The sequence below is a fragment of the Trematomus bernacchii genome, unplaced genomic scaffold, assembly GCF_902827165.1.
Source record: "Trematomus bernacchii unplaced genomic scaffold, fTreBer1.1, whole genome shotgun sequence".
Taxonomy (NCBI): Eukaryota; Metazoa; Chordata; class Actinopteri; order Perciformes; family Nototheniidae; genus Trematomus; species Trematomus bernacchii.
The window spans coordinates 1,269,801-1,297,753 of record NW_022987605.1 but is presented as its reverse complement, the minus strand read 5'-3'; the positions used below and the strand labels follow the sequence as shown (position 1 = coordinate 1,297,753).

At 41.2% G+C, this 27,953-nt stretch overlaps 1 protein-coding gene across 2 annotated transcripts; it reads left to right on the top strand.

Annotated features, from left to right (window-relative positions):
- The first annotated feature begins 1 nt into the window (after window position 1).
- rap1gds1 (RAP1, GTP-GDP dissociation stimulator 1) lies at window positions 2-27,113 on the top strand. 2 transcript variants are annotated; one of them, XM_034130837.1, is made up of 15 exons: window positions 2-329; window positions 2,293-2,400; window positions 3,101-3,223; window positions 5,402-5,527; window positions 9,984-10,130; window positions 12,753-12,881; window positions 13,232-13,357; window positions 16,493-16,636; window positions 20,445-20,576; window positions 20,795-20,929; window positions 21,453-21,578; window positions 22,036-22,175; window positions 23,542-23,668; window positions 24,466-24,594; window positions 25,299-27,113. In XM_034130837.1, the coding sequence occupies exons 1-15, from the start codon at window positions 326-328 to the stop codon at window positions 25,424-25,426; spliced, it is 1,824 nt and encodes a 607-aa protein (XP_033986728.1). In that variant the 5' UTR covers window positions 2-325; the 3' UTR covers window positions 25,427-27,113. The 2 variants fall into 2 exon arrangements, with proteins under 2 accessions (XP_033986728.1, XP_033986729.1); XM_034130838.1 differs by lacking the exon at window positions 9,984-10,130.
- Window positions 27,114-27,953: the final 840 nt, after the last annotated feature.

The window sequence follows — 27,953 nt, the reverse complement described above, 5'->3', positions numbered from 1 at the left end:
AGCTGATTGGCATGTCAGACTGAGGCATTCGTACGGAGCAGCGTCAGCCAGCAGGTCATCTGTCGGTGTGGGAATGAGAGGAAGTCGGATGTGTTAACCTGGTAGTCCCCGGTACACTGCACCCCTCTGAGCGGTACTGCCCGACCGGCCCGGCGGCTGCTGTCGCTACCTTACTGGCTAGCTAGCTAGCTAACTCGCTCACTTCACCAGTTCTAGGCGGTTCAAGGGACGGAGGAAACGGGGCCTCGGGAAAGTACGACTCGGTTTGCAGCTGCCCTGCAGATCCTAACACCCGGGTTATTTTCCGGAGCTACATCCTGCTGAGATGGGTGAGTAGACGGCTAGCAGCCAGCGCTCTCTGGGCCGAGTTAGCAAACAAGAACTGTCTATTTCATTCAACGACTTCAAAACCGTAAAATGGCTGTTATTTGAACACACGCAGACAGACACGTATAGTTTGTGGGGCACGCTGTGTATCTGTCCATACTGTCAGTGTACTACGGTGCTTCCCTCCATAGTGTTCTGCTTCATTACTCCATCATTAGTCATGTGAAAAGCTGACTGTTGCTAAATGTGTGCACGTACGCGCTCGCGCCTGTCTGCTCAGCTCTCGGGTGGGGTAGCTTCTCCATCCACTCCTCGCTCATAGGGATTATTGTCTTCCTTTAAACCACGTTAGCCTCGGAACATGTTATGTGTTCATTTTACAATCATTCCTCCTCGACGCAGTTCTGCTCCGACTTGAAACGGCCTGGTTACTAAATGAATGAACCCCCCCTGAAATGGCAGAGCTGATGGTGCTGTGGATGGCACTCCTCCATCTCAACAGCTGTTATGCAATAGGAGAGCAGCCCGCTATGTGGCTGTGTGTACTGCACTGCTCTGTGATGTTACCTCATATTCTGGGTATTGATGCTGGACACACGACGTTGGTAATTGATACTTGAAGCCTGTGTAGTATATCTCTGACACATATCATCTCTCCATCTTTCACATCTGTGAACCATGTCCCATATTTACAGTGGTATTTCTGAATGGCATCTAGAGCCAGGTTTATTTGATAGGTTATGAAGTATTTCTAATCCCAGGCTTTTTGATGTTGCCATTTGATATAAGGAATCTATGTGGGGTGTGCAGTGCAACTGGCAGCATTAACCAGGTCACTGCACTGGTGTGTGCACCCCTTATGCAACCTGTCATTCATTACCTGATGAAAAAATATCTCTGTTATTGCAACCACTCCAAGCTTCACAGATAATTAAAACACTTCTCTATTGACGATCAATATAATAGAGGAAGAAGTGTGTCAGCTTCTGGAGTTATTAGAGTGCGTTCAGCAGCAAACCCGACAGGTCACTCCTAATCAGATTTAGCTGAGATTGGAGGCTGTGAGTAAATGCATCCAAAACAAGCTCCTCTCTAGGACATATAACACATGTACTGTATTATAGACGCATGTCTTATAGGCATTTGTCACCTAATATTTAGCTTAGTTTTTGTGAATGGTTAATATCAGTATTGCACATCAAACTGTAAATAAATTATAAATCAAGTGAAGAGGTATGGAGCAGTGACTTAGTCACTACCATATGATGTAATGAGGAAATAGAAAATCTGTTATTTGACTGGTTATAGGAAGAACAGGATTGATGACCTCATCGCATGTGATGGATGTGCAGCAGTTATAAATCTTTGATTCAGTGTCTGTGGTTGCTGGCAGGGAGCAGAGTGATGTCGTGAGTCCTCATAATGGAGTAAACGGAACAAGACTAGGTTGAACTTGTATACGGCTCGTCTGCGTAAAGTAAAATTGCTCCTGACGACGTATTTGAGGAAAGATTTGTATGTGCACGACGCAGTTGCCCCAACACATGTGTACATAAACAAAAACTTTGGTCAAATACAGACAACTTTTTATTTAAAAATGAATAAATACTATTGAAGCAGAGAAGAACCGACCACTGCCGCCTGCATATGACTATCAATATCAAAAGCATTGTCTTGAATGACTAACACCCCATATGTTTTATATTTCTGTGATGATATTTGATCCTTCCACCTCTTTACTCATTATTCTGTTGTCAGTGGCAGGGGGTTGGATCCTGTCCCAGTAGTCCCACAATGAAATGAACATAATGGACTGCAATATTGATGTTTAAAATGCGTGCTGTGCTCGCAGAAAACACTGCAAACTGCGATCAGGTTGATTTGGCTCTACTTTTGGGGCTACGTTTCACACCAGTTTTTTCATGGCGTTCTCTCCCCGTGTTCATGAAGTGTTTCTGTTTTCAGACAACCTAAGTGATGCTTTGGAGAAGCTGAAGCTGGCGTCCAAAGACAGCGCCACGGACAGCGTGGACAGCTGTCTGGACTGCCTGCTGAAAGCACTCGCCAACAACCGTGAGTACAGCGTGACCTAATAACCTTTTGGAATATCTTCTATAGCCTTTCAGGGCCTGTGCCCACATCTTTCTCTGGCAGAGCTTCCTCCCAGCAAAACACTTTTCTCTATGACAACAATACTTCGACAATGTATTACCACTGTTGTATGACAGACTAACACCGCCCCCTTGGATGTTATTATCTTTTTTTGCTACTATGTATTTATTTGACATAAGATGCTTGCTTTAAAACTTTGTATGATTTAGCTTGTCACCGCTCAATCTGACTGCAGTAGAGCGAGGAAGGAGATCTGATTCGGAGATAAAAGACACACTCACTGGCAGCATGGTCCGCCCGGCCGATCTGCCAAAGAAAAAGATTGTTGTTTCTGTCTGTAAAGCACGATTAAACACAAGCTTTTTCTCCAAACGTCTCCGGTGCTTTTCCGATAAGTCCAAATATTTTCAAATTGAAGCAGTCGCAGTGTCCGCACAAAAACTCCGGTGCACTCAGAAAAAAAGCTGGGTGCAGCGCTTTTCTCTCTGGGCGTCGCTTGCACTTACTTAAAATAACTAAAAAAAGAATCTGTCGCTCAGGGGAAGGTCTCGATGTGGACAGGCCCTTAGTCTATTGTAAACAAAGTCAGGCTTCTCAAACCCTCTGATTAATGTGGTCAGTTTGAAATGGTATTAATCCTTTCTGAATTATACTCCTGCAGACACAGAGGCCAGTGTGAAGATCCAGGAGATGGGTGTTCTGACCCTGCTCCCCACCCTGCTGAGCCCCCAGTCCTCCTGCACCCCCAAAGTAGCCAACCTCATAGCTGAGCTGGCCAAAAACGGTGAGGTTCCATTTCCAAGCCCATCACCCAGGAACACCCTGACTTTCTGTAACATAAAAATGTTAAATAATGAGTAAAGATTCTTGCGTTTCTTTCCTTCATGTAATAAAGTTTGTTCGTTCTTCCATCCAGTGAATTGGGGCTTAACCTTAAGATGTTTGCCTCTATGTATGAAGTGTTAGTTTTAACAGATCAAATTATTAGCCAGACATTTCAAATGTTTTCCTTTTTTTTAAATATTTTACTCGTTTTGTTTGACATTCAATTAATTGGGTTTATTTATATTCCTTTGAGTTGAAAATTCTACATTTGAAATGACACTTCCTTTGCTTCAGTTGGAAGTGGATATTTGAGATATTGTTTCCTTATTTTCTTTGCTTCTTCGTCTACATATCCTTGTAAAACAAACGTTTGGCTAGTATATTTCACCCTTTCTTTTGCCCTCATCCTTTCTGCTTTACATGTTCTTCATGAATGTTTTGATGGAAGTGAAGTTAGTCATTGATATTTTAGAATGTGTCTATGGTTTTAAATTGGAGGAATCAAACGGTAGCATGTTTGAGTGACTAAGCTAGTTGTAGCAGCTCTACATTTCATAGCTTAGTTGTTACTCACTGTGAAGTTATCGTGTAAAGACTAAAACCTTGAATAACCGCAGTATGGGAGAGCTAAATCTTTTCAAAAGTCCCTCTGCGTAAGCTCAGCAGAAGCTTTTAAAGTGGAAAAAAGCAGACTCAAATAGAACTTTAGGCGATAAAAGGTTGAGATAATGAATGGTTTTTTTAGCAGCTTGCAAACGGCAGCTAATGATCACTCCCCTGCAGTTTGCCAAGCTTGGCAACAGCCCGCTGGCATTTATGTGTCACTGGTTCCGGAAACGTCTGCGAGCAGCCAAGGACTGCTGGGCTGAGTCCCTTTTCGTCTAACAGTTTGAACTAACACGATTGTTTAAAGCTGAACCAGGCGAGGCTTCATGTAAAAACCTATCTGACTAATTAGCTCAAATCAGCACTACCACCAGAGATGAATAATGTCTCATCCCCAGTTAAACCCAGATGATTCAGCATGATTTCCCAAATGAGCATCCAAGAACAGCATGGTGACTGCTGACAAAATGGTGACTGGGCTTAATCGGGAATAGTAGACTGTGTTATTGTCAGTGAATCAAGTGATTTGCCACCTCATTCCTCCATCACAGATTATCTGAGGTAACTGTACGGATGCTCGGGTTAGGTGATAAATATTTGATTGGTAACGGTCCTAATAACCAGCAGTATGTGGGGAGTGAATCCACCTGAATTGCTGTTATTTTGCATCCTATCATTCATGCTAACAAGGCACTTAATAATAGAAGCTATTCTATTTGTGATTTAACTTAGTCAATACAATTTGAAAGTCTAATATCAAGGATTCAGTAAATCTCAGATAGCCAGTTTTGAAGTGTAGACTTAAGTTACATGGCTTAAACTTCAACTTCACATATAAATGAGATGTGATATTAAATCACCACCTTTCAACAGTTCCATTTTTAACAATGATGAACTAACTTGTTAATGATTTGAAGTGTTTGATTTCTGAGTCTTCTTCAGATCATAGGGAAGCGTTTGTTGATAGCACAATGTTAGCTTTTTGATTTGAGCAATTCCATTTATGCGAGAAAAAAAAAAGGTGGTGTTCAAGTGTGAAAATGATCATGCTGAACAAAATGTGTTATAAACCAGTTTTTTTGCCACAGAGTTTATCCTCTGCAGTAATCCAAAATCCAAGAGAAAATCCCATTGTCTTCTTATCAAGGGAACCAGGGTGATGAGAATTTCCTGGTTGGCCTAAAAAAAAAACCTGCATCACTCTATTCTTTGTAATCATGTGATCACTATATGAACTACACACGCTATCATCAAAGTTGCAGGAAACATGGGAGTAATCTGAATCAGAATTCCCCACAGAGGGGAGATGTACATTGTTACAGAAAAGAGATATGATCGAGACAAAAATAAAAACAGTATTTAGTAAGTGGCATGCACACATATTACACATTTAAAATCAAGTTATTATTACACATTCCAAGTATAAAAAGGTAAGTTTGAGGATTATAAAGAATTAGAAAGTAATTTTGACACTATTTACTCCCTTGAGCAAGTTTAACGTTCTGACCTGTGACCCCTCTCCCCCCCCCAGAATTCATGCGGGGTCCCTGTGTGGAGGCCGGCCTCATCCCTCCTCTGATTCAGCTGCTGACCTCCTCAGACCAGGAGGTGTTACTGCAGACCGGCCGCGCTCTGGGGAACATCTGCTATGACAGCCGTAAGTAGGAGTCTGCTTTCTCCAGGAACACTGAATCCCTCACAGACCCTCATCACCCACAGACCCTCATCACCCTCACACGGCTAACAGACAATCACATGTAAAGATGATTCTGCATTACACAAAGAGTTCATGTTTAACCATGTGTTTCAGGGATATAGCATTGCATGCAGGGACATGTTGATGAGTTCTTATTAACCAGACCCCCTTTACTGCATTTGCATACAGGGCAGAGAGGTGCTGCCTTGCCGTCTGTTCGGAAGATATTTGAATTATATTGATATTATGGAAAATAGTTTGTTTATTTGGAAACATAGCTACCGTATTACTGGTGTCCATATGAAAATATACAGGGTACAGTACAATTAAACAGCAATAACATGCAACTCATACAGACATCATATGCATTTTTTTAATCTTTATGCTCTTTTCAGAAGATGCATTTTTAATGATATTTTTAAATAACACACAGTGTTTACTGAAGTAATTATTTGAGCGAGTGAATTCTCTCCATGCAATACATTGCTTGATATACTATGTATGTTTGTAAGTATGGTAAATGTAGTTTCTTCTATATATTGGCCGATATATAGTATTGCCCTGGGCAATTTTGGATTTGTGATCAATTGGAACCTAAAAATAATCTGTTGTGATATATCAGTCGATATTAATTTATCAGCAAAAAAAGCCCTTTAGATAAGACTTGGATCCCTTGGATTTAAAAACACAACAACATTGTGGACCAGGAAACACTGAGCAGGATCGGGATCGATGGTTCTTTTTTTAACCAGTTGAAACCTAGTTTGGCTTTTTTGACTGCAATTTATTTTTTACTTGTAAATCAACATATATACTGCTAAAGCGATAAGCTAACATTAGCTTTACCATCTGGGAAAATACTGTTTTAAAGGTGATTCCCCAGGGAGAAGGTGGAAATAATAGCCAGATCTGTTCCAACTCGGTTTGAATCGTCCAGACACATGACTTTTATCTGGATTTGGATTAGCTGCTTTCAAACAACAGTCCCTCGTCCTTTGCCCTACAATTCCCCTTAATTCAATGTGAATTTTGCCTTTTAGTGTCTTTACTTTTTTCTTAAATTTGACCTTGATACTCCTGTAACAGCTAATACCACAGACGGGCACATAACAGATATAACAGTGCAATAATGAGCCCCCATTCTTCAAGTAACTCATTTGCAACCAAAAGGCTTCCACTTATATGCAGTGAACATACATTTGGTTATTGTTTGTTTGCAATTGGACTAAAGCAGTGTTTCTCAAACTTTTTCATACCAAGGACACTTAACCAATGAAAAAACACTCACGGACCACCTAACTCCCCAAATATCCCAAAACAATAGGCCTGCTTACCACTCCAACAGTACATAACAAATTACAGCCTAATAATGACAGTTTAACCTTCTCTGTATCGCCTCGTTCACACATTAAATCAACAATACAAATACAACTACAGATTATATAAGCATTTCTTTCAAATGCGATTTAAAATGCTCACAGGTTTTACACCTCTTATGAAATGTAGACTACATTTATTACGGAGTTTATGTCCGAGCCAACAGACTCACAGATCGTTGGCTACTGAGAGGTATGCAAAATACACCGCATGTAGTACGACACAAACCTCCGCTGTGGATTTTCAAAACAAAATACAGTAAAACTATGGTCACAGGCCCAAGTCTAACTCTCTGAGGTCTAAGCCATTTTTTCACATGTTAGATAATAATCTCTATCTAACTCCTAACACATCTAAATCTACTTCCAGCATGGATAAATGTTCATAAAAGACATCCATTGTTTGTTTTATACACTTCTTGAAATCTAAAAAAAAACACATCGTTTTTCTAGAACAGATTACAAAGCGCCTGGAAATGGTACAAACAAGTGGCAACATGTGTGACGAAGGTGTTGCGCTGGGCTATATAATGCAATTGGAAGTCAAACTTAAGCTCGCTCCATTGCGGAGATATTCCCGCGAGAGTGCGAAAAACTTTGAGAAGCACTGGACTAAAGGAAGGGTCTATACAAAAATGTAGTCTTGATTTTGAGAACCAGGTGTTAAAACAGAACCTTTACCATATTTGTTTGGTGATAAGTAAACTATAAACTGAGGTTTCTCAGTTAATAGTAACAACAACAATAACATGAAAATGCTACATGTGGCACCTTTTGAGATACTGCTCTAAGAAAATTCATTAGGGAATGTATCAGCGGAGTCTTTGAGTGTTGACCTCAGGCAGGAGCAGTGGTGGTAAAGGTGTCAGCTTTAGAGGCTTTATTCACAGCTGTCAGATGTGGAGCATAGTTACTCCTCCTGTTGAAAAGCTGGGGATCTTTGGAATCTGGTGGGATGTGACATTTGTTTGAGTGGAGGGGGGTCTCAGTAATCTGGCAGGGTTTTATGATAGACACACTGGGAGAGTGTGGCAAAGCAGCTGCTTGCTCCCTAAGAAACACACACCATCATGTGGGAGACTTTGCCACATTTGCGTATGTTAAATATATAAAACACAATCTTATGGAATAACGTGATGAAAATAGGTTCAAATGTACTGCATCTGTCTTTAAAATGCACTCGTGACACACGGTCACTGCGGAGTAGGAAGAGTTGTTACCCCTTAGGGTCTCACAGTACGTATAAAAAGTATTTATAGACCCTACATTATATGCATATACACACATTAACATTTGATGAAACCAACAAATATCAAAAGAAAAATAATCCTTGTGGAATTCTGGATCTATAATGTCATGTTTATCATTAGTGTAAAGATACTGAAGGTCAGAGTTTATTTAAATGCCTGAACCCTATCAAGGCCACTCCAGGCAAACAGTGTCACATGACGTTTGGATGGGTTAATGCACATGCTAAACCACATGCACATCTGTGAGAGCGCATTGCTCTGCAGATGTGGACAGTATGCGACTCAACCCTTTCAATTTAAAGGACCACCGGTTCTTCTCCGAGCTTCTTTAGACGTCTGAGACTTCCATCAGACCTCTCCATTCTCCCTCCAGGATATCTTTTTCATTCCTTTGCTGTTTGGATGTAAAGAATGTACATGTGTTTCGTACAGTGTACAACATACACTTTCTCACATATTAAGAGGGATGGGAGTACTGTCCGGCATCTTCCCTTCAAATCGCAGTACGCAACCCAACGACCATTGGTGAAGCCAATCTAGTTCTTTTCCCCAGCCTTGCATCACTGTTACCCAGCTGGTCCAGAACCAGCACAGATCATCCTGTCCTTCTCATGTTTCATCCTACCTTCACCTATGGACATGACCCCCAGATACTTGAAATACTTTAATTGGAGCATCAATTTGGGAGTTATCAGAGTACCATTTCCTCAGACTTGAAGGTGTGACCTTCTTCCGAAATGCTTTGCCTTCTAATAGTTTCACCCTAGAGTTCACAGGTTGATAAAGACAGCAAGACTGAATCTGGGAAAAGAAGATGTGCGTAGATATGTTGTGCTAAATTTGAATCCTGTGAATCTTAGCCTAACCAATGCTGCTGAAGGGTTGATTCTTAACTTCTCCAATTCACTTAAGCATTTGTTTTGTATTTCACAATTCAATCCTTAAACTGCCCTTACATGGACCACAAGTCAGCATCAACAGCAGCTCCATGTGAATGGAACAGAAACAGAAAAGAATACGCACTAATCAATATTGCTGATTGTGCTGCTACAAAGGAAAGTAGCCGTGAAACTGAGACGGTTGACAAGTGACACTCTTCCTTGGACAGCTATTCTACCAAACAAAGCCCTCGCAGAGAGACAATCGTCTTTACTGTGCATTTGCTTTGTTCCTGAAGAAAGAAATGAAAGAGAAACAAAAGGCATTTGTAATGGATATCAAAGGTAAAGTGTACTGGCCTTCAAAGGAGAGCGTCCTGGAAATGGACACAGCACACAAAAGCTTGATTGTGCGAAACCTCTCCACTGTCAATGGCCTGTTTTTGCTTGCTTGTTATTTTATTTAATTTTATTTAAAGCAGTTCTTTGATTTTGTGTTTGTGGATTTTTTTTGTTCTTGGTTGCAACAAAATATCTAGTAAACTATGAAAGGATATTTGTATTCAGTTGCAACACAGACATGATTTAATAAAAGGGAAGAAATATGACCACCAATGCCAATTGTGGCATAACAAAAATGTAATCCTAATGATTTGATCATTTGGGCTACAGGTATCTTTGAATCCAAACCTGGGATTTGCATTATGATATGTAGTTGTGGTCATAATTATTTCTTTCACACTTATTTAATTCAACATATTGACTGCTTTATAGCCTTAGTTTGCATGGATTTATATGTTTGTACTGCTTACTTAACATTGCTTTTATATGTGTTTTTCAGGTTGTGGTTTCTTTTGATTTACTTCTTTTATCCTTTGTGGTTGATTTGTGTCCTGGCCTCTTTGTTTTGCAGATGAGGGCAGGAGTGCAGTTGACCTGGCAGGAGGGGCTCAGATAGTAGCTGAACACATTAAAACCCTCTACCAAAATACTGAGCCGGAAAATGAGAAGCTCTTGACTGTCTTTTGTGGCATGCTGATGAACTATAGCAATGATAATGGTAATGACCATCTTCCCCCAAGAACAACTGTTAACTAATCTAACTAATCAGCGGATGTTCTCTTTCTTATACACAGACGATGGTACATCTGTTTTTGTCACAAGACAGTAGGGTGAACATGACATGCTTTTCTCTTTTGGACTGACCTCTCTCCTGATCTTTCTACCATGCTGTCTGTTGCTTTTCCAACATCACATCTGAGGTAATCTGCAGTTATTCATATTAGCTGAGAGTCAGCTTTCATAGAAGCAGTACGTTGTAGACCCTGCAGGTAGAACATATTCATTAGCAGGTTCCTGTCCCTGCTTTTAAACCCTACTAGCAGCATGGCTCTAGAAACAATTCTAGTCCCTCAGTGTGATCCAGATGAAAATATGTCAACAATTATTGGGTTGATTGCCATGAAATGTCGTATAGACATCCAAAGCCCCAAAAAGTATATGTTTTAACCACACTGTCATTTGGTCCAGCAGCAGACTACAAGATGATTGGCAAAACAAATGTGTACAGATATTCACGGTTCACAAATAATTTATTCTGAGGACTTTTCCTATAGCTCTGTTATTAAGGTAAAGATTAGTGGTTTCAAAGGAAATGTATCTATATAAAGCTATCCCTTTTGGATGGATTGACATGAAATTCAGTTCACACCTTCATGTCTCGTTCAGGATGAACTGTACTCCTTTTTGTCTAACTCTGATGTAGAGCCATCATCAGGTCAAAAATGCAGTTTTTCCAATACTTGTTTATGAACCAACACCTACAAAACTAATGACCTTCTCATCAGTTATACTTTGGTGCTATGTAGCAAATATAAGGATGCTAACACACTAAACTAAGGTGGTGACAATGGTAATCTGCTACACATATATCAGCATGTTATTTTGTAAAAATACATCTTGACTCCTGGTCTGTACTGCACACACAAACAGGATGTAATGTCTGAAATAAATAAATAACTGAATAGGCTTATTTAACAAGAAGTTGATCTATCCTGTCAGGTAGGGAGTCTATACATAGGAACCTGTTGGGTAACTTGTGTAAAATGTAAATAAATGAATCAATCTAGTCTTAAGCAGGCCTTATCTTTTTAGCATTGTACAGATTTTCAACAAAATAACCAACATTTTTTAAGAAAAACATAGGGTGAAGTCATTTGATCAAGCTTTTATGTTCCCATGCTCAAAAAGGTTGCAGTTTATCCTACAGTGTACTTTCAGTATGCTTTCTCTTCCATATGTTTTCTATCTCCATAATCTATCCAGATTCTTTCTATATACATACTTAATAATGTACAGGATGTACTGTTTCCATCCATACATCTTCTTTCTGGACTATGCTACAGTTTTCTGTCTTTGTGACAACAAGGCTTGTATACAGGAGCAAGTATTTGATCTGACGGACTCACATCTCCTGCCAAGTTTCTGTTGGCACTGGACAATGGTTGGTTCTATTTGGCCGGGTGATGCTTTGGTGTTGGGTTGCTCTAACAGAATGAATGAGGTTTTGTGGCTTTCTGCAGCTTCCAGCATCTTCCAGCAGCTTCCAGCAGCTTCCAGCATCTAGCTGACTCCTCACAACTTTCCTAATGTTGAAACAACAACTTCGCACTTACTAAATCAAACTGAATCATCAGCATCCGCTATATGCACATACTGCATATTTAAAATATTCTTGTGACAACCATGCTACAAGCAGGAATCTTTTAACTGTTCTTCAATGAGGGCAATGCATAGATTAACAGAAGGAGTGCTAGTATTGAAATATATAATTTTTTAAGGATTGCAATTGTGTTCTAAGTGGGATTTAAAAAAAAAAAAAAAAAAAAAGTTTATAGATAAAGTTGTCTGTGCGTGTTGGTTACTCTGTAATGGCAACAGTTTTGGCTTAATTTCAGTACTGCAATGGCTAGTTAGGAGAAGAGAATATCAACAAAAAAACATTGACTTTCTTTGACTTCTCACCACCTGCCTCCAAATATACTGTTCTTCCACTTGATCCATGGCTGAAGGGTTAGGCTGCTACTATACGTTTTGATTGACATGAATTAAGTAAGGGCCTGATGAGATCTTTTGAGAATTGTTCTTGAGACTTTAACTCAACTTGTTCCTTCTTGTTTTTTTATGGTCATCCTCCCACTTGTGTCTTTCTCCGCCATTGATTTGTTCACCCTGGTTTCTAATTAAGAAATACATTTCAATACTTATCTTTCCTTTTTTCACATTTCTCCTGAGCTCTACCACTTCTTCTCCACTCCCCATGATGTGTAGAGGGTGTGGCCGAATGACTATTTCATGCAGATTTTATGTAGGCACATGCATTCAATTAGAAAATTAGATTCAACGTTTTAAGGGGGAATAAAGTCCTGATTGACCCGCAAAATCAGTGGCATCATTTACGCAACAACATTTTATTTTTGCTAATGTAGGCCACCATAAGCCACAAACTAAGTAAAGGCTGAAGGACTTTTAGCAAGCTCATTGAATGGGGAGAGATTTTTTTTCTCTTTTTCATAGCATTTATTGAATTAGATAGCATTATGGTGATCACATTTCAGCAATCTAACATTACGATTAGAACAATGGATCGACTGCCTGTCTTCTCTATCTTTGTTTTTTGCAGATTCCTTACAAGCTCAGCTGATCAATATGGGTGTGATTCCCACTCTGGTGAAGCTGCTAGGCATCCACTCCCACAACGTAGCCCTGACAGAAATGTGTCTAATTGCCTTTGGGAATTTGGCTGAGCTTGGTGAGTATACCTGAATATCTGTTTAGCTTAATCCAGTATAATTAACGTCTTTAAATATAACGACTGCCAGAATCCACACATTTATAAAGAGCCCCTTAGCCTCACGTACATTGTGTTGGAGTGCTAGCCAATAGAAGCGTTAGTGTTACGTAGTGATGTCACTATCTTACAGAAGTAAACAAAGGAGTCCCATGGAAGCGTTTCAGGCAGAGGGGGGGGGGGGAGTTTGTAGGAGAGAAACTCCCTCTGGAGGGAACACAGGGATTTTTGCCTTTGCAGACCATTTACATGCACTAAAACATAGAACGTAAAGGATTTCTCCTCCTCTGACTCTGCTCTGGTGTTTTCAGAGTCCAGCAAAGAACAGTTTGCCTCCACCAATATCGCTGAGGAGCTGGTGCGTCTGTTCCAGAAGCAGACAGAACACGAGAAGAAGGAAATGATTTTTGAAGTTCTGGCTCCACTTGCAGAAAACGGTAATGGGATTTTTCTTTGATCTCTTTTTCATTATTAAGTTCTACCGAATGCCGTATCCACTGTACGGTGAAGGGAAGAGATTAAGACATAAAATAGAGAGACTGCGGTGTTCTCTCTAGCGTTTAGATTAAAATCATGTCCGCCTACTCCTCAGTAAATTATCCCCTCAGTGTGAGTCATGCTTTCCGGGATAGCTGCTATCTGCACAGTCATGGCAGACAGCTCCTGCATTGGCTCAGCTGCTGTGTGTGTGTGTGTGTGTGTGTGTGTGTGTGTGTGTGTGTGTGTGTGTGTGTGTGTGTGTGTGTGTGTGTGTGTGTGTGTGTGGTGTGTGTGTGTGTGTGTGTGTGGTGTGTGTGTGTGTGTGTGTGTGGTGTGTGTGTGTGTGTGTGGTGTGTGTGTGTGTGTGTGTGTGTGTGTGTGTGTGTGTGTGTGTGTGTGTGTGTGTGTGTGTGTGTGTGTGTGTGTGTGTGTGTGTGTGTGTGTGTGTGTGTGTGTGTGTGTGTGTGTGTGTGTGTGTGTGTGTGTGTGTGTGTGTGTGTGTGTGTGTGTGTGTGTCATTCCAGGCACACTGGGTGCTCCCACACTGTCAGTCTCCAGGACAACGTCCTACTTAACTCCACTCTAGAGAAAGCTCTCTCTCCATCTGTTTCATTCCGTCGCTCTGCATCCTGTCAGATAAAGAAATCTAACAGTGACAATTTCTAGATTGTTGTCTTGACTTTTTAGTGCTCAATTGTTTAGGTTTTCACTAATTGTCCTAACATAGAAGGAACATTTCAAAAATAATTTCCTGCAAACTGTAAAAATGCAGACTATAGGCGCTTTCACACCGGAGTACTTTTCCCAGTATAGTTCCGATAGTTCTTGAAATTTTGCGTTCACACCAAAAAAATCCGGAACTAGAACTTAGTTCATGAGAACCTTTTCACCCCCTTTTTAGTCCCTGCTAGAGAGCAGGTACTTTCCTGGGAGAAAAAGGTTCCCATTTCTGATTGGCGGATTGCAAACCACGGCCCGTAAAAGTCTGAAACGTTTTGTGAAGCCGCCATTGTATTTGCTGGCATTAGCATTATTAGCATTAGCCCAGCGCACCAACGGAGAGATACTAACTTATGGCAACACAAAAAAAAAAATGGGTGCAGTGATGAGGAGGTGTCGGCGTTCTGGCGATTTACTCGGAAGAACTCCGGGGACTTCCGGCCGGGGACTTCCGGCCGGGGACTTCGGGTGGCAGTATACGCCGTGAAGTTGTTTGTGGCCTGCCAGTAAAGCAGAAGAAGAAGAAGCGACGTCAGTGGCTTCATTTGCCTAATCCTCCCTCAGGGACTTATTCCGGTGTGAACGTGATCTGTACTTAGTTCATCAGAACTAAAGAGTTCTGATGAACTAAGTACTGGGTACTAAGTACGGCAAAGTACTTGGTGTGAAAGCGCCTATTGATGTTTTTTTTTTTAATACTATTTTAGAACTGTTAATTTGCAATCATTACATCTTCAGATTATTTTTCAATAAGTCGTTTTTTAAAGATATTGCATTACAAGTCTTAGTCTATGTATATCTTCTGGCATATGATGTTGTCCTGAAAACAGTTTATTAAGCAGTGACTGTTGACAAAGAATGTTCCAGATACATTTTTCAGTGAGTCAATAGACTCAATTATTTCAGCTCTTTACTCATACTTAAAACTCTAACTGTATAAAAAGACTTGAAATAACATACCTCTATTCCCTTTTTTTAATTGTAATATTAATATTAATTATAATTAAAGCTGCAAGCAGCGTTGAGCGGGTCTTCGACGCTCCGCAGGCTGTTGTCCGCACGTCGACGTGTGTGTCTAGGTGTCTCAAGGACTCGGCCGTTGGCAAACGTGGGAAGTTTCAGGCCGATCGGACAATGTATTTAGGAGTTACAGCAGTATCATAAACATTGTGTTTGATGGCGAGTGATCTGTCGCCATGGCAACGGAATTTGATGACACCCCATAATACGCCTAGATGTGTTGAGGGCTGCATCGTTATCAAACCTGTGAAGTTTTGGGCCGTTTGGAGCATGTTAACTGGAGTTATGAGAAAACCGTGTTTCACGGCGACCATTTTGTTACCATAGCAACGACATTTGACGAATCTAAAAACTGACACATATATGTCTCGAGGGCTTGACGGTTAGCACACATGTGAAACTTTTTTACCATTTACACAGGAGTTAAACCAATATGGTGCTTAACGGCGAGGGATGCGTTGCCATGGCAACAGCTTTTGAGGAAAACTCACTATTGTCATATTGAGGTGTTGAGGGCCGGACCATTAACTGTCATCTGCAGTCTCCTGCCGTTTGGACCATTGTCCATTGATTTAAGACAACATTGTGTTTTATGGCGAGGGATACGTTGCCATGGAAACGGCATACGGTGAGATCTCAGATTTCACGTAGAGCTGTTGAGGCATGGACCGGTGATATAAAAGTGAAGATTTGGGGACGATGGGACCGTGTCCATTTTTGGTTTGTCTCCGCACCCTAGATATGCGTAGCGAGTTTCGTTCGTTTACGTGAAAGTTAAAGTGGGGGGGGGGGGGGAGTTTACGTTAAAACGGAAGTGGGCGTGGCCTACGCAATTTTTGACGCAAAGTTCCGGAACCAATTACACATCTGAACTTGACGCGCGTGCAAAATTTGGTGAGTTTTCACATATGTTGCGGGGGTCAAAGATTTCAATAGGGTCTTCGCCGACCTAGGTCTCAGACCCTAATTAAGCTGATTGTTTTATATATCGTCCCAAGAAGGTTATAAAATATTTCCCACAAGGATCAATGGCACATGATGAAAGAATGAGCTCCACCAACTGTTTATCTCAATGCCCTAAACGATCTGATATTATCATAATGCTAGTAGATGGAACAGGTATTGATTCACATTTTCATATGCTTTTATGATTTTGCTAAAATCTGTGTAAATACAGCTTAACTTACTAGACATCATTTCTGTATTATACTTCAGGTCTTTATGGTGAGCACTGATGAGTCTCGTGTGCTTTCTGCATCACATGATGCACATCTGCTGCACATCATATGGTGCATTACTGCAGTGCAGCAGCAGTGCGTTTCAGTCTTAACTGTGTCATCCTTCCCTGCCAGATGTGATAAAGCTGCAGCTGGTGGAGGCCGGCCTGGTGGAGTGTCTCCTGGAGGTGGTGGCTCAGACTGTAGACGGAGAGAGAGAGGAGGACGTTGCTCAGCTCAAGACTTCCTCAGACCTCATGGTTCTCCTGCTGCTGGGAGGTAAACATTGATTGGCGTTTCCAACACATAGGGTCCATTTTAAAGAGGATATATTATGCACATTTTCAGATTCATATTAGTATGTAGTGTCTCTACTGTGACATGTCTCCATCATAGACTTTATATATAAATGGACGGAGTGTCCGTGACGTCACCCATAGGATTCTGCAGACTTGCCGAGAAGCCCTTAGTAGGCTGAGTCGGCCACTAACGGCTCGACAGCGACGTCAGAGTCTAACTCCCGCCTGCTCCAGCCTGATCCAAATAAGGGCAAAGAGGCGGAGCCGAGGCGGGACCTGCTGCCTCCGAACTGGAAGTAAACAGAGCTAGCTCAGGCTAAGAAGCTAAGCTAACATGAAATACATACATGCCAAGTTACTGCGTGGCACTTTGGTTTTGATAAAACAGTGTAGTTCCCCTATATAAACGTTACATTCATAATCAAACGAGACACTCTGCAAGAGAATTAGCTATTTTTTGTTATTCTTAATGCTTGTCATCACGTTAATAAAATAAAAGAAGTACCGATACATAGCAGAACAATTGTGGCGATGTTCAGCTTAATAAGCCTTGTTCAACATAATTTATTTAGCTAATACTACAGCGGGCTGCAGGCGAACCAAGTCCGCGTTTCGCTGCATTCCTTGATCTCCAGTTATAACGCCGGACTCCACCGCCCGGAGCTAACGGAGCCGCAGGGGGCTCCGGGACGCCGGCTGGAGCTGGACGCTGGCTGGAGCTAGCCCCCTGCGGCTCCGTTAGCTCCGGCGGCCACCACTGGGATAATTGGGTCCCCTTTTAACATTTGCTCCCGTTTAGCATTATGGGCGTCATAGCCATATACTATAAAAGTCTTACCCAAGGCTGAATCATAAACGAAACTGTATATATATATATATGTATACATGTATAAAGGGTTACGTCCTTAGCTGGCTAATAAGCTACATAACAAGCTAAGCTAACAAGCACACAAACACCTGCTAACGGGGTTAACATGTATAATATTATAATTTTAGACTTCTTGGAAGTTCTGTTACTACATTCAAGCGCACAGCACGACATTTTAATTGTCTGGTATTTGTAACAATATTCCCTAAAAGGCACAATCACCACGAACACGGCTAAAGGGTCAAGTACAGTAACTACAACTAACTAACGTTGTAGCCTAGCAGAGTGGACAAGTTGCTGTTAGCTGACAGGACAAGTTGCTGTTAGCTGACAGTGAGGCACGTACCTGTCCATCAAAGTGACCACGCCCTAATTTATGCAAAAACTTTAAGACCTAATATAAATAAAAGGGTCGCGTTAGAAAACAATTCACTCACAGATTCATAGGGGGAAACCCCAAAAAGAAGAATAGGCCCTCTTTAATTCCTAGTAAATGATTTTAATATCACAAATATACCTCAAACCTGCTTGCTTCTTCTGTCATGAAATAGTTCACGTTAAATGTAAATCATATAAGCAGTTCCATAGCATACTGAAAGCAAACAGTCATATTCATATTATCTCCATATCTGAACATAAAAAGAACCTTGTGTAACACATTTAAAATTCACACTTACTTCCAACGTTTATATTAGTGTTGCAGCACAGCCAAATCTACAAGGTCATCATTATCCCTCCATATTAAGCAACTCTATTAATGGAATGCAAAATGTAACCAAATACGTGGCCATACAGATAAATGCACACAGTATTCTGTCCTGCACCGACCGAGAGTATCAATAATTCAACCTTTATGTGAATATTTTATTGCCGTGGAATAGCCTTAGTGTTATAAATATAGATACTGGACTCTTATTATTTCCATCATTCCACATGATGGTGTTCATGGTCTGCATTCTTGTATGTGCTATACTACAGTTAATGCATTGAATGAGTGATTTAAGCAATAATTCGTCCACATGTTCCACTAGTGCTTAATAAATGGACTGTAAGATAGTGAACAACATTCTTTCTGTCCTTTTTATTTCTGTGCAGTTACATGTTTTTGACCGTCAACTAAAGCCAAGATCAGATTATAGGATACTAATGTCCATTGGGAAGATCAGTATGTCAGATTAGAGAATTGCCTGCTGTTTTCCTCTCAAGCTGAAAACACTCCCATAAGATCCAGGAACAGATAAGGCAGCCTGAAAGGCAAAACACAGGGCAACAAAAGGTCCTCAAACCCTGGGTGTTTCTCAATGTCGAGTGTGCTTGCTTGGTAGCACATGTCTTCCGAGCGTCTTGCTTCAGAAGCGAGGCAAGAATACTTCCTGGCATTCGGAAAACAAAGAGTGGAACAGGCTAGCAACTGTGCAGGTGTGCGTCATATGAGAGGCCCCGCCTTACATTTTCCGTCACAGATTTGGGGAAATTGGTCCGTGCGCAAAGCATTGTGGGGATTTTAAGACCGCGGAGTCTACACATGTGCAGCCTCGAAATTTCTCGTATGAAGTACGCTGGGCTCGGTAGAATTCTAAGTATGCTGGACATTGGAACAGTCCTTCGGCGGCACTTGATGACGTAGTATGCTTGAAATAGTGGCTCTGGAGCAGCTTTACTCGACATTGAGAAACACCCCCTCTCTGCTGCTCAGGAGCTTGTAACTCTGAGCACACTGATTATTGACTCAGCTGACTCAATTAGCAAATCCAATGAGTGTATCAACATTTGTATCGACTGCTCTCTTCTTATGGGGATTATGGTGCAGGACAGCCAGGGGACAATGTCCACACACATTTAGGAGTAACACAATCACCCCCAAACTGGGTCAAATGAAAGTAGAAAGCGTGTAATGGTAGAAATGTAGCTGTGATGTTGCAGAAACCTTAAAGCCTCCATTTAAAATAATTGTAGTTATACTGTTTCTTTTATCTTGTGTGATGCAAATTAAAGAAGAAAAAGTACAATATGGATGTTTTAAACTGTTTATTAATTTGATTGATATAACAATAACTGTACTGTGATGCATACCGTTACCGTGAGGTGGAAGAAGTACTCAGATTTAGTCAAAGTAAAAGTAGCAATACTACAGTGTAAGAATGTTCAGTTACAAGTAAAAGTCTTGCATTTAAAATTGTAGTAAAGTAAAAAAGTATTAGCATTCAAAAATACTTGGCGTGCAAAATAGACATTTGAAGTGCCAGATATTTAAAAAAATTATATTGTTAATTATTTTTTGCATTTATGTGTTCATCACTTCAACGTTGCACTTGCTAAAGGTGGGGATGATTTGAATGACTTTTTACACTACTGGATAGCTTAACCTATGATAATATATTATAATTCGTGGCGATTTTATTAATCACCTACCTGCAAAGTAACTAGTAACTAAAGGCGTGTGGTGCAGTGGGTTGTGCGTTGGTGTTCGGATCAGGGGGTCACAGGTTCAAACCCCACTGCAGTCAGCATGTCGTTGTGTCCCTGAGACACTTCACCCCAAATTGCTCCTGTGGGGATTGCCCACGGTATAGAGTATGTAAGTCACTTTGGATAAAAGCGTCTAACAAGTGACATGTCATGTAATGTAAATATATTTTTTTAAATGTAGTGGAGTAAAATTATAAAGTAGCATCATGTGAAAATACTCAAATAAAGTGCCTCAGTTTTTCCTTAAGTCCACGACTAACATCGCTGTGTAAAAGTAGGGCCAAGACTGTGTAGGATCCTGAAAACTGAAGGGGATATTCCCCCCCTTCCCAGTGGAAATGACTTCCTTTATCCCAAAGTAATCAGGGACATTTTGCTCCTGTCCTAATGATCTGCTGTCAGTGTAGTTGACCAGCCCTGTACAGTAACCCCTCCCCCTCCCGCTGTGTAGATGAGTCCATGCAGAAGCTGTTTGAGGGGGGGAAGGGCAGCGTCTTCCAGAGGGTTCTGTCCTGGATCCCATCCCATAACCACCAGCTGCAGCTAGCGGGGGCTCTGGCCATCGCTAACTTCGCTCGCAACGGTAAGTTTAATTTTGTGGCAAGAAGTCCCAGAGTAAAGTGTTGAGCATGTCTGTTAGGAAAGTGGCATACAGCAGCAATATAACAGCATTGATGCAGATGTTATCATAGACAGTGTTGAATCGGGGCCGGGCAAAATATTATACTGACATCGTCTTGTATGACTACATTTTGCCATTATGCGACACACCATCGGTATATGTGCTTTTGTTGTATTCAGACGGGAACTGTATCCACATGGTGGACACCGGGATCGTGCAGAAGCTTCTGGAGCTGTTGGACCGGCACGTTGATGAAGGCAACGTCACCGTGCAGCACGCAGCTCTGAGCGCCCTGCGGAACCTGGCCATACCTGGTGAGATACACGCACGCACGCACGCACGCACGCGGAAGGAAGGAAGGATCCACTTTATTCTAGTTGTCGTAGTGATGGTAAAATATGGTTATGAAAAAGAAAGGATCATTCCATTTGGGCTGTATGGGGGTGCTGAATGTTTGTTTTACATCAAATTGATTGGTTTCTTATAGTAAATCATAATAAAAAGCCTAGTTTGGTATAACTATCAGCCTATTATAATACTCTTTGTACACATTTAAGGAGAACTCATGTGCATAAATATCCTAAGTGTGTACATCACTGTGTAGACTAAGTTGCTCTATCCTATTCTGCAACGCTTTTAATATCGGAGCAGCATGTTGGCAGTAGGCTCCGAAAGGCTACATAACAACGTTTGGCCATGCTCTAAAAATCAAAGAATACATCATAACACTTTAGTTAAGCTTGCATAATGCCAGTAGAGTTCTTAAACATGGACATTATAAGGAAAGTGTTTGCTCTGTTGCCTCTGTGTTTAATGTGACTTGTTTCCTCTCTCCAGTGGTGAACAAATCCAAGATGCTGTCAGCTGGAGTTGCAGACGTGGTGTTGAGGTTTCTGCTATCAGAGATGCCTCCAGTCCAGTTCAAACTCCTGGGGACGCTACGCATGCTCATCGACACACAAGGTAGAGCTTTTATCAGGTCTTTATCTTGGAACCAAATCCATTGAATTCTTCACGGTGAATATGTCCACGGAAGTCTTAAAGTCTGAATTCTATATCTTTTGAAAACATGGTCAGTAGTCATGTTACATAAAGCAGCTGATTACGTTTGAAGTCTGTGTGAAAGCAAATGTGATAAATATTCCAAGTAAATCCTTAGTCTCTTTCCCTCAGCGTTATTTAAGCTTTGGTGGGATAATGAGAGATTCTTAGCCGTCTCATTTCTCCGTCATGAAGACACACAGATAAAGTAACTGCTGCTCAAGTCTGACAGTGGACAGATGGTTTCATATAAAGAACATCTTTATAATTGGAGTGAAATAAAAAATGCCGCTTAACCGAATGAAAAATGGATGGGTATATTTATGCAAATGGTGATAATAATTATTTCCTGGTCTTTGTGGTGTTTGTGCTGTTCCAGCTGAAGCCGCAGACCAGCTGGGAACCAATGGGAAGCTGGTGGAGCGGCTGGTGGAGTGGTGTGAAGCCAAAGACCACGCGGGGGTGATGGGGGAGTCCAACAGGCTGCTGTCGGCCCTCATCAGGCACAGCAAGTCCAAGGTCAGACACAGTCCTGACGTCTGAAGAACCGTTCATTATGCAAGTGCTGCGTGTCGCTGAGTTAGAGGAGAGGCTCACACTCTCCCTGGGGGGGGGTGGAGAGAAGGACCTGAGGTGGAAGGTGCTCTTAAGAGAACAGGAAGTTGCAGCTGCTTTAAAATCCTTTACACCTGCCACAATTAGCTTTAACATTTGTGAGACACATATTTTTGGATTCATAGTGAGTTTTCATTACGAGTCAAATATCATTAAAGAGGCCATAATCTGCTTTTTGGGTTCTGCCTCTCCTGTACTGTGTTCTATAGCTTTCTGTGCATGTAAATGGTCTGCAGAGGCTAAAATCCCTGTGTTCCCTCCAGAGGGAGTTTCTCTCCCACACACTCTCGATGGAGTTTCAGGCAGGGCCCCCCCCCTGCCATCGGACTCCTTTGTTCACTTCAGGAACACAGTGACATCACTAAGTAACACTTAGCTACCGCTCCAACACATTGTATGTGATAGGCTAAGGGGCAGGACATCTGTAAGCGATTGACCAATTACAACAGAACCGGCCAGCTAACCAATCAGAGCAGACTAGGCTCTGGTTTCAGACAGAGGGTGAAAAGAGTATGAGAAAAATAAAGAGCTTTTTGAACATTAAAGCATGGAGACTGTCCAAGTGGTCGCATAAATGACGTTAAATGACGTAAATTGATCCTGAAGATGAGCAGAACATGTCCTCTTTAATCCTTACCCCTTCTAGCTCTCTGGCTTGCCTGAAAGCCCTCATGTTTTATGCATGTTATAATTCATCTTCATTATCAAGATAACCCAGTGAAAGTTGTCTCTATGGATACACTCCCAACAGGAGTTACTAATAGCTAAATCAGCACTACTTCTCCATAACATGTAATCAAATATAGTTTTAAAAAAGGGGGCACATTTTTGCTAACTATCTTACTTCATTGCAACATTATACTTCCTGTTTACATTCCCCAAATCCCCCACATTAGGGAACTCTAATACCATGATAATCCCCCATATTCAAAGTAAGATACAGAAAAAAAAGGAGTGACAAAATCCCCCCAAAAGATATGTTTATCTTGCACTATCAATCATCTTCTGAAAGTTTGAGTATTCCCGTAGCACTGACACCCTCTTTCTCCCAGACACATCTTGGATTGTTTGGGAGGTGTATTTGTCTCAGTTTGTCTGAAGGAGTCCATACTTTAAAATCCTCTAGTCTTGAGTTTAGAAAATAATTCAAAAAATGTGAATTCAAATATTATTTAATCTTTAAAATAGTTGTAATACCTCAATAGTTATTCATTCTGTAGGTCCATCTAAGCATTGATTCATTATTGTGATTTGTGTTCTTCTTTTGCAGGAAGTTGTTAAAACGGTCATCCAGGGAGGAGGAGTCAAGCACTTAGTCACCATGGCAACTAGTGAGCATATGATTATGCAGAATGAAGCACTGGTGGCTTTGGGGCTCATAGCAGCGCTGGATTTGGGTAAGAAGAAGAAATATATCTCACATCTGTAATCACCTCTTGTTTATTATGGTTTTAGTTTTGCACTGTTAGCATTCTACGTCTGGACTATTTCAATGCTTTTTATTTCATAGGAAAAATGTTAAATTCAAAGACTTTGTAACTGCCTGTGATCATTTTCATGAACTCTTAAAATGCTGATCACTGCTACCTCGAAGGCAGGGACATTTCCATCACCTGATACAGCATTTGTAGAATCTCTTATGTGTTTATTTTTGTATACATCATTTAATACGCTGAACGCACAACAAAAATAATGTTGCCAGATATGTGATCCACCTTAAAGAAAACAAGTGAGAGAAACCATTTATCAAATCAAATCAAGTTTTATTTATAAAGCACATTTAAAAGCGATTTTTGGTCGAGCCAAAGTGCTGTACATGTAATAAAAACACATTACTACAATCACAATAAAAGACAATAAATTACAACAGATATATAAAAAACACAGGGAAAAGTCAGGAGTCGTGCTCCGCTCTGACTAGAAGGCCAGAGAGAAGAAGTGTGTTTTTAGTGTAGACCTAGGGTCTGGGCCGACCTCACATGGAGGGGCAGAGTGTTCCAGAGCCTCGGGAAAACAGTTCCTATTGATTCTTTATTATCTGCCTTTTCCTTATGAAAACACTAAGAGTCCTGTGACTTCTGAGAACAAAAGCAGAACACATTTAAGATCTCCTCAAAGTAAGTCTCTTCAGTACACACTGTAGAAACTGTCCCCATGGTGTGGTCCTAACATCTGGACTCGGTGTGTGTTCCAGTCGCAGCTGAGAAGGACTTTGTGGGCTCCAGCCTGGTGTCGGTGCTCCACAAGCTGCTGTCAGACGAGAGGAGCGCCCCGGAGATCAAATACAACTCCATGATCCTCATCTGTGCCGCCATGGGATCAGGTGGGACTGAGAGCGCACTGTGGAACATCTCTACCTTTCAAATCATTCTTACTTAGTTGTAATCTACTGGATATTAAGACATTATTTACAAGATTCTATTTTTGCCAATTAAAGATTGATGATACTGCTGGAAATGGTGGAGTTTTTTACAGACATATTATTTCCATTCACAAATGATTTGAAATGCCTCCCACTTTGCCATTTAGGGTGAGGCTTTCATTGAATTTAAAACAGCTGCAATAAGTGTTGATTTTCAGACAGAAGCTTATCCTAAATCAGAAAGGCACCAAAGGGAATGGAGTGCTAAATGAAACCGCATCTGTAGGGTAGTTAGGCTTTTATTTTGAAATGTTTGCAGGAAGTGTATTTCATTGATGGAAGTGATTGGAATCTGCCTATTTCACTAATCTTCTATATGAATCCATTCATTCATAATTCATTCATAATTCATTCATTCATAATTCATTCTTTAATAATTTGGCGGAAAATCTGTCTGCTGTTGTTGCAAGTATAACGTTTTATAGATGGTGGCTTAAAACTGGCAAATTTGATATAAGAAGTAATTGGAGAATTTGAAAAAGAATAAGCTCAGAGCAGCAGATAACTGTTTTACCATGACATTACTTAAATACCAGATTTTTTGTATTATTTCTAACATTTCCCCCCCCCCCCCCCCCCCCCCCCCCCCCCCTCTCTGTTTTCAGAGCCTCTCCACAAAGAGGTCCAGAGCCTGGCGTTCATCGACGTGGTGTCCCGGCTGCGGGCCCACGAGAACAAGACGGTGTCCCACCAGGCGTCGCTCACAGAGCAGCGGCTAACAGCCCAGAGCTAAAGGACTGTCCCCCCCCCCCACACCCCCCCAATGCCTGCCTGACCACCTGATCACCCAATGACTCCCCCATGACTGCTCCCCCCCCCTGCCCATCCTCATTTGCCAAGGTACCATGTCTCGTTAACTGCCAGCCAATCACAGTCATTCCCTTCCCCCTCCACTAGGGTTAGACTGGTGTCTATCCGGATTGCCAATACTTCATCATAAAATCTTTATTTTAAATAAGAATTGAATCGTTGTAAGAGTGGAAATGCCTCTGAAACTGTTTTTAGACTACTGTGGGACACCAACACTCTGAAAGCCATAATCATTTATTTTGGTTGGTTAGCACGTCCTTAATGCAGGTTTACAAACCAACACTGATCACCTTTCATTACTGGTTTATTTTCTATCTTTGTGTACTGATCATCAGTCTAACCCTGGTCCCATCGTGTACCGAGGCGCCATAAACAGCCAACGCAATAGATAAGAGACTACACTCTTTACGACCATAGCTGTGAGACCATCCGCAGGTAACCCACCAGTGAAAAATGTGCACAAAAGAACAAAAAAAACCTTCCTGTTGTGATTTTTATTTTATTTTTAAGAAAAGCAGCCAACCATGATGTGCCCAGTCGTGTCCCATGTAGCTCGAGTATAAATTGACTAGAAACTGTGCATGTTTTAGTCCTGTTGAAGGTGTGACAGTGTTCATTCGACCTCTCCACCGCCTGCAGAACACCGCCTGCACCCCCCACTCCCACCTCCAGTCTTATACACTCCTTTTTGATTTTTTGCACTTGTTATGTAAGATCTAGAGATTTGTTCAGATGTTTTATTCCACTGTTGTGCAAACACAACAGCTAGAGGCTCCATCCCATCGCTGAGGACCATGTGAAGCAAATAGTTGAGAAAAGTCTACTTTTGTTAGTCCAGTTAAGCTGAGAGCGGCCGAGTTGAAGACCAAAATAGGAAATTGATAAGTGAAAATAATAATATGCTGGTAGTCTTATACTGCAGGTTGCTCAGAACAACATCAATCCAATCAAATCATGGCAGTTTGCTGATAAGTTTAACATCTTGCGCACCCAGATTTCTACAGATAAGTGTTCCTTATAGCACTGTGGTCAAACTAAGGAAAATACCAATCAAAAGATTTTTTTTTTAAGTGTTTTTGAATGGGCATGAGATCGTGGCGTTAGCAATGAAGAGCAGCCAAGAACATGAAAAGCTAAAGTAAAAGTAGGCAAAGAAAATCACAAAAGTGTGTTTTGGACTGCAGGACATTTTAAAGTGTGACAAAAAGCGTACAGTTTGAGAGTGTCGTGGAGCAAAGTCTGGGGTCCTGTGAGAGCAGATACTGAGTGCAGACAGCAGCATACAACGCTTTATGTTGGACAGCTGGGTGTTCTAGTCAAAGGGAATTCTGCTAACATGCACACGTCAGCATGTCCGACACGTTACGACGCTCCATCAGCCACCATGTTTCCTGGTCTGGGACAATGCTTATTTTCTTCTTGTTTTAAAAAAAAAAAAGGTATGAATGGTTATTTATCAGATTTGTGCTCTTCTAAAGACACATGCCTGTGGAGATGTATCCATAGTAACTGCGTAAAATACTATAAACTTAAGTGTTTGTTGTAAATGTCATGAGTTGTACATTTGGAGGATTGTAACTCAGCAGATAATAAAAGATGATAGCTGGTGATGGCTGGTGTCTTCATTCTGGTACAACTCTAAAATGTGCTCCGTGTTCTTCTGTGTGCTACGTTTAGAGAGAATGTGAACTGGATCAGCACCTCTAAATCTGAGGCCATTGTTTCCCTACAGAAGAGTTTTTTAACCTTTTAGAGCCGCTATACATTTTTTTTTACCACGGCTTTTTTACTACTAAAAAAGTTACAAAATGACACATTTCCGTTTTTTCTTTCCTTTGACCGCCTCTCATACTTGTCTTGATCTGGATTAGAATTTTGTCCAAAAGCCAGTCTGCATTTTTACTTCTCAAATATTTATCCATCGCTTTTCAACCTCTACCGTGCATCACTTAAAGGTAGGGTAGGTAAGTTTGAGAAACCGGCTCGAGATACACTTTTTGTTATATTCCATGGAATGCTCTTAACATCCCGATAGCAATGAATATCTTAAGTGCTTTGACAAAAAATCCATAAAAAAATATCATCTGTGGAAGCCGTAGTGCTGTAAAAAGCACGACCTATCATTTTAGCCGGCCCGGCTAAAATAACTGGATGGCCTACCTGCCTGTCAGCCTTCCATCTGTGCACAAACGTATCTCGTGCCCTCATTGGTCATGTGCGCGTTCGTGTGTGTTGGAGGAGGGGCTCTGTAAGGAAGTGGAAGATTTTCTCCGGTTGTGTATTTTCAAATTCAAGCGATCTCGAGCCGGTTTCTCAAACTTACCTACCCCACCTGTAACTGTCTTAGATTAACACGGTCATTATTGTGCTACCTACTGAGTTTTAATTAGCCAGTCTCTACGTTGCAGGCTGACATTGAAAATCACTGCTGTACAGGAAACCAATAGAAT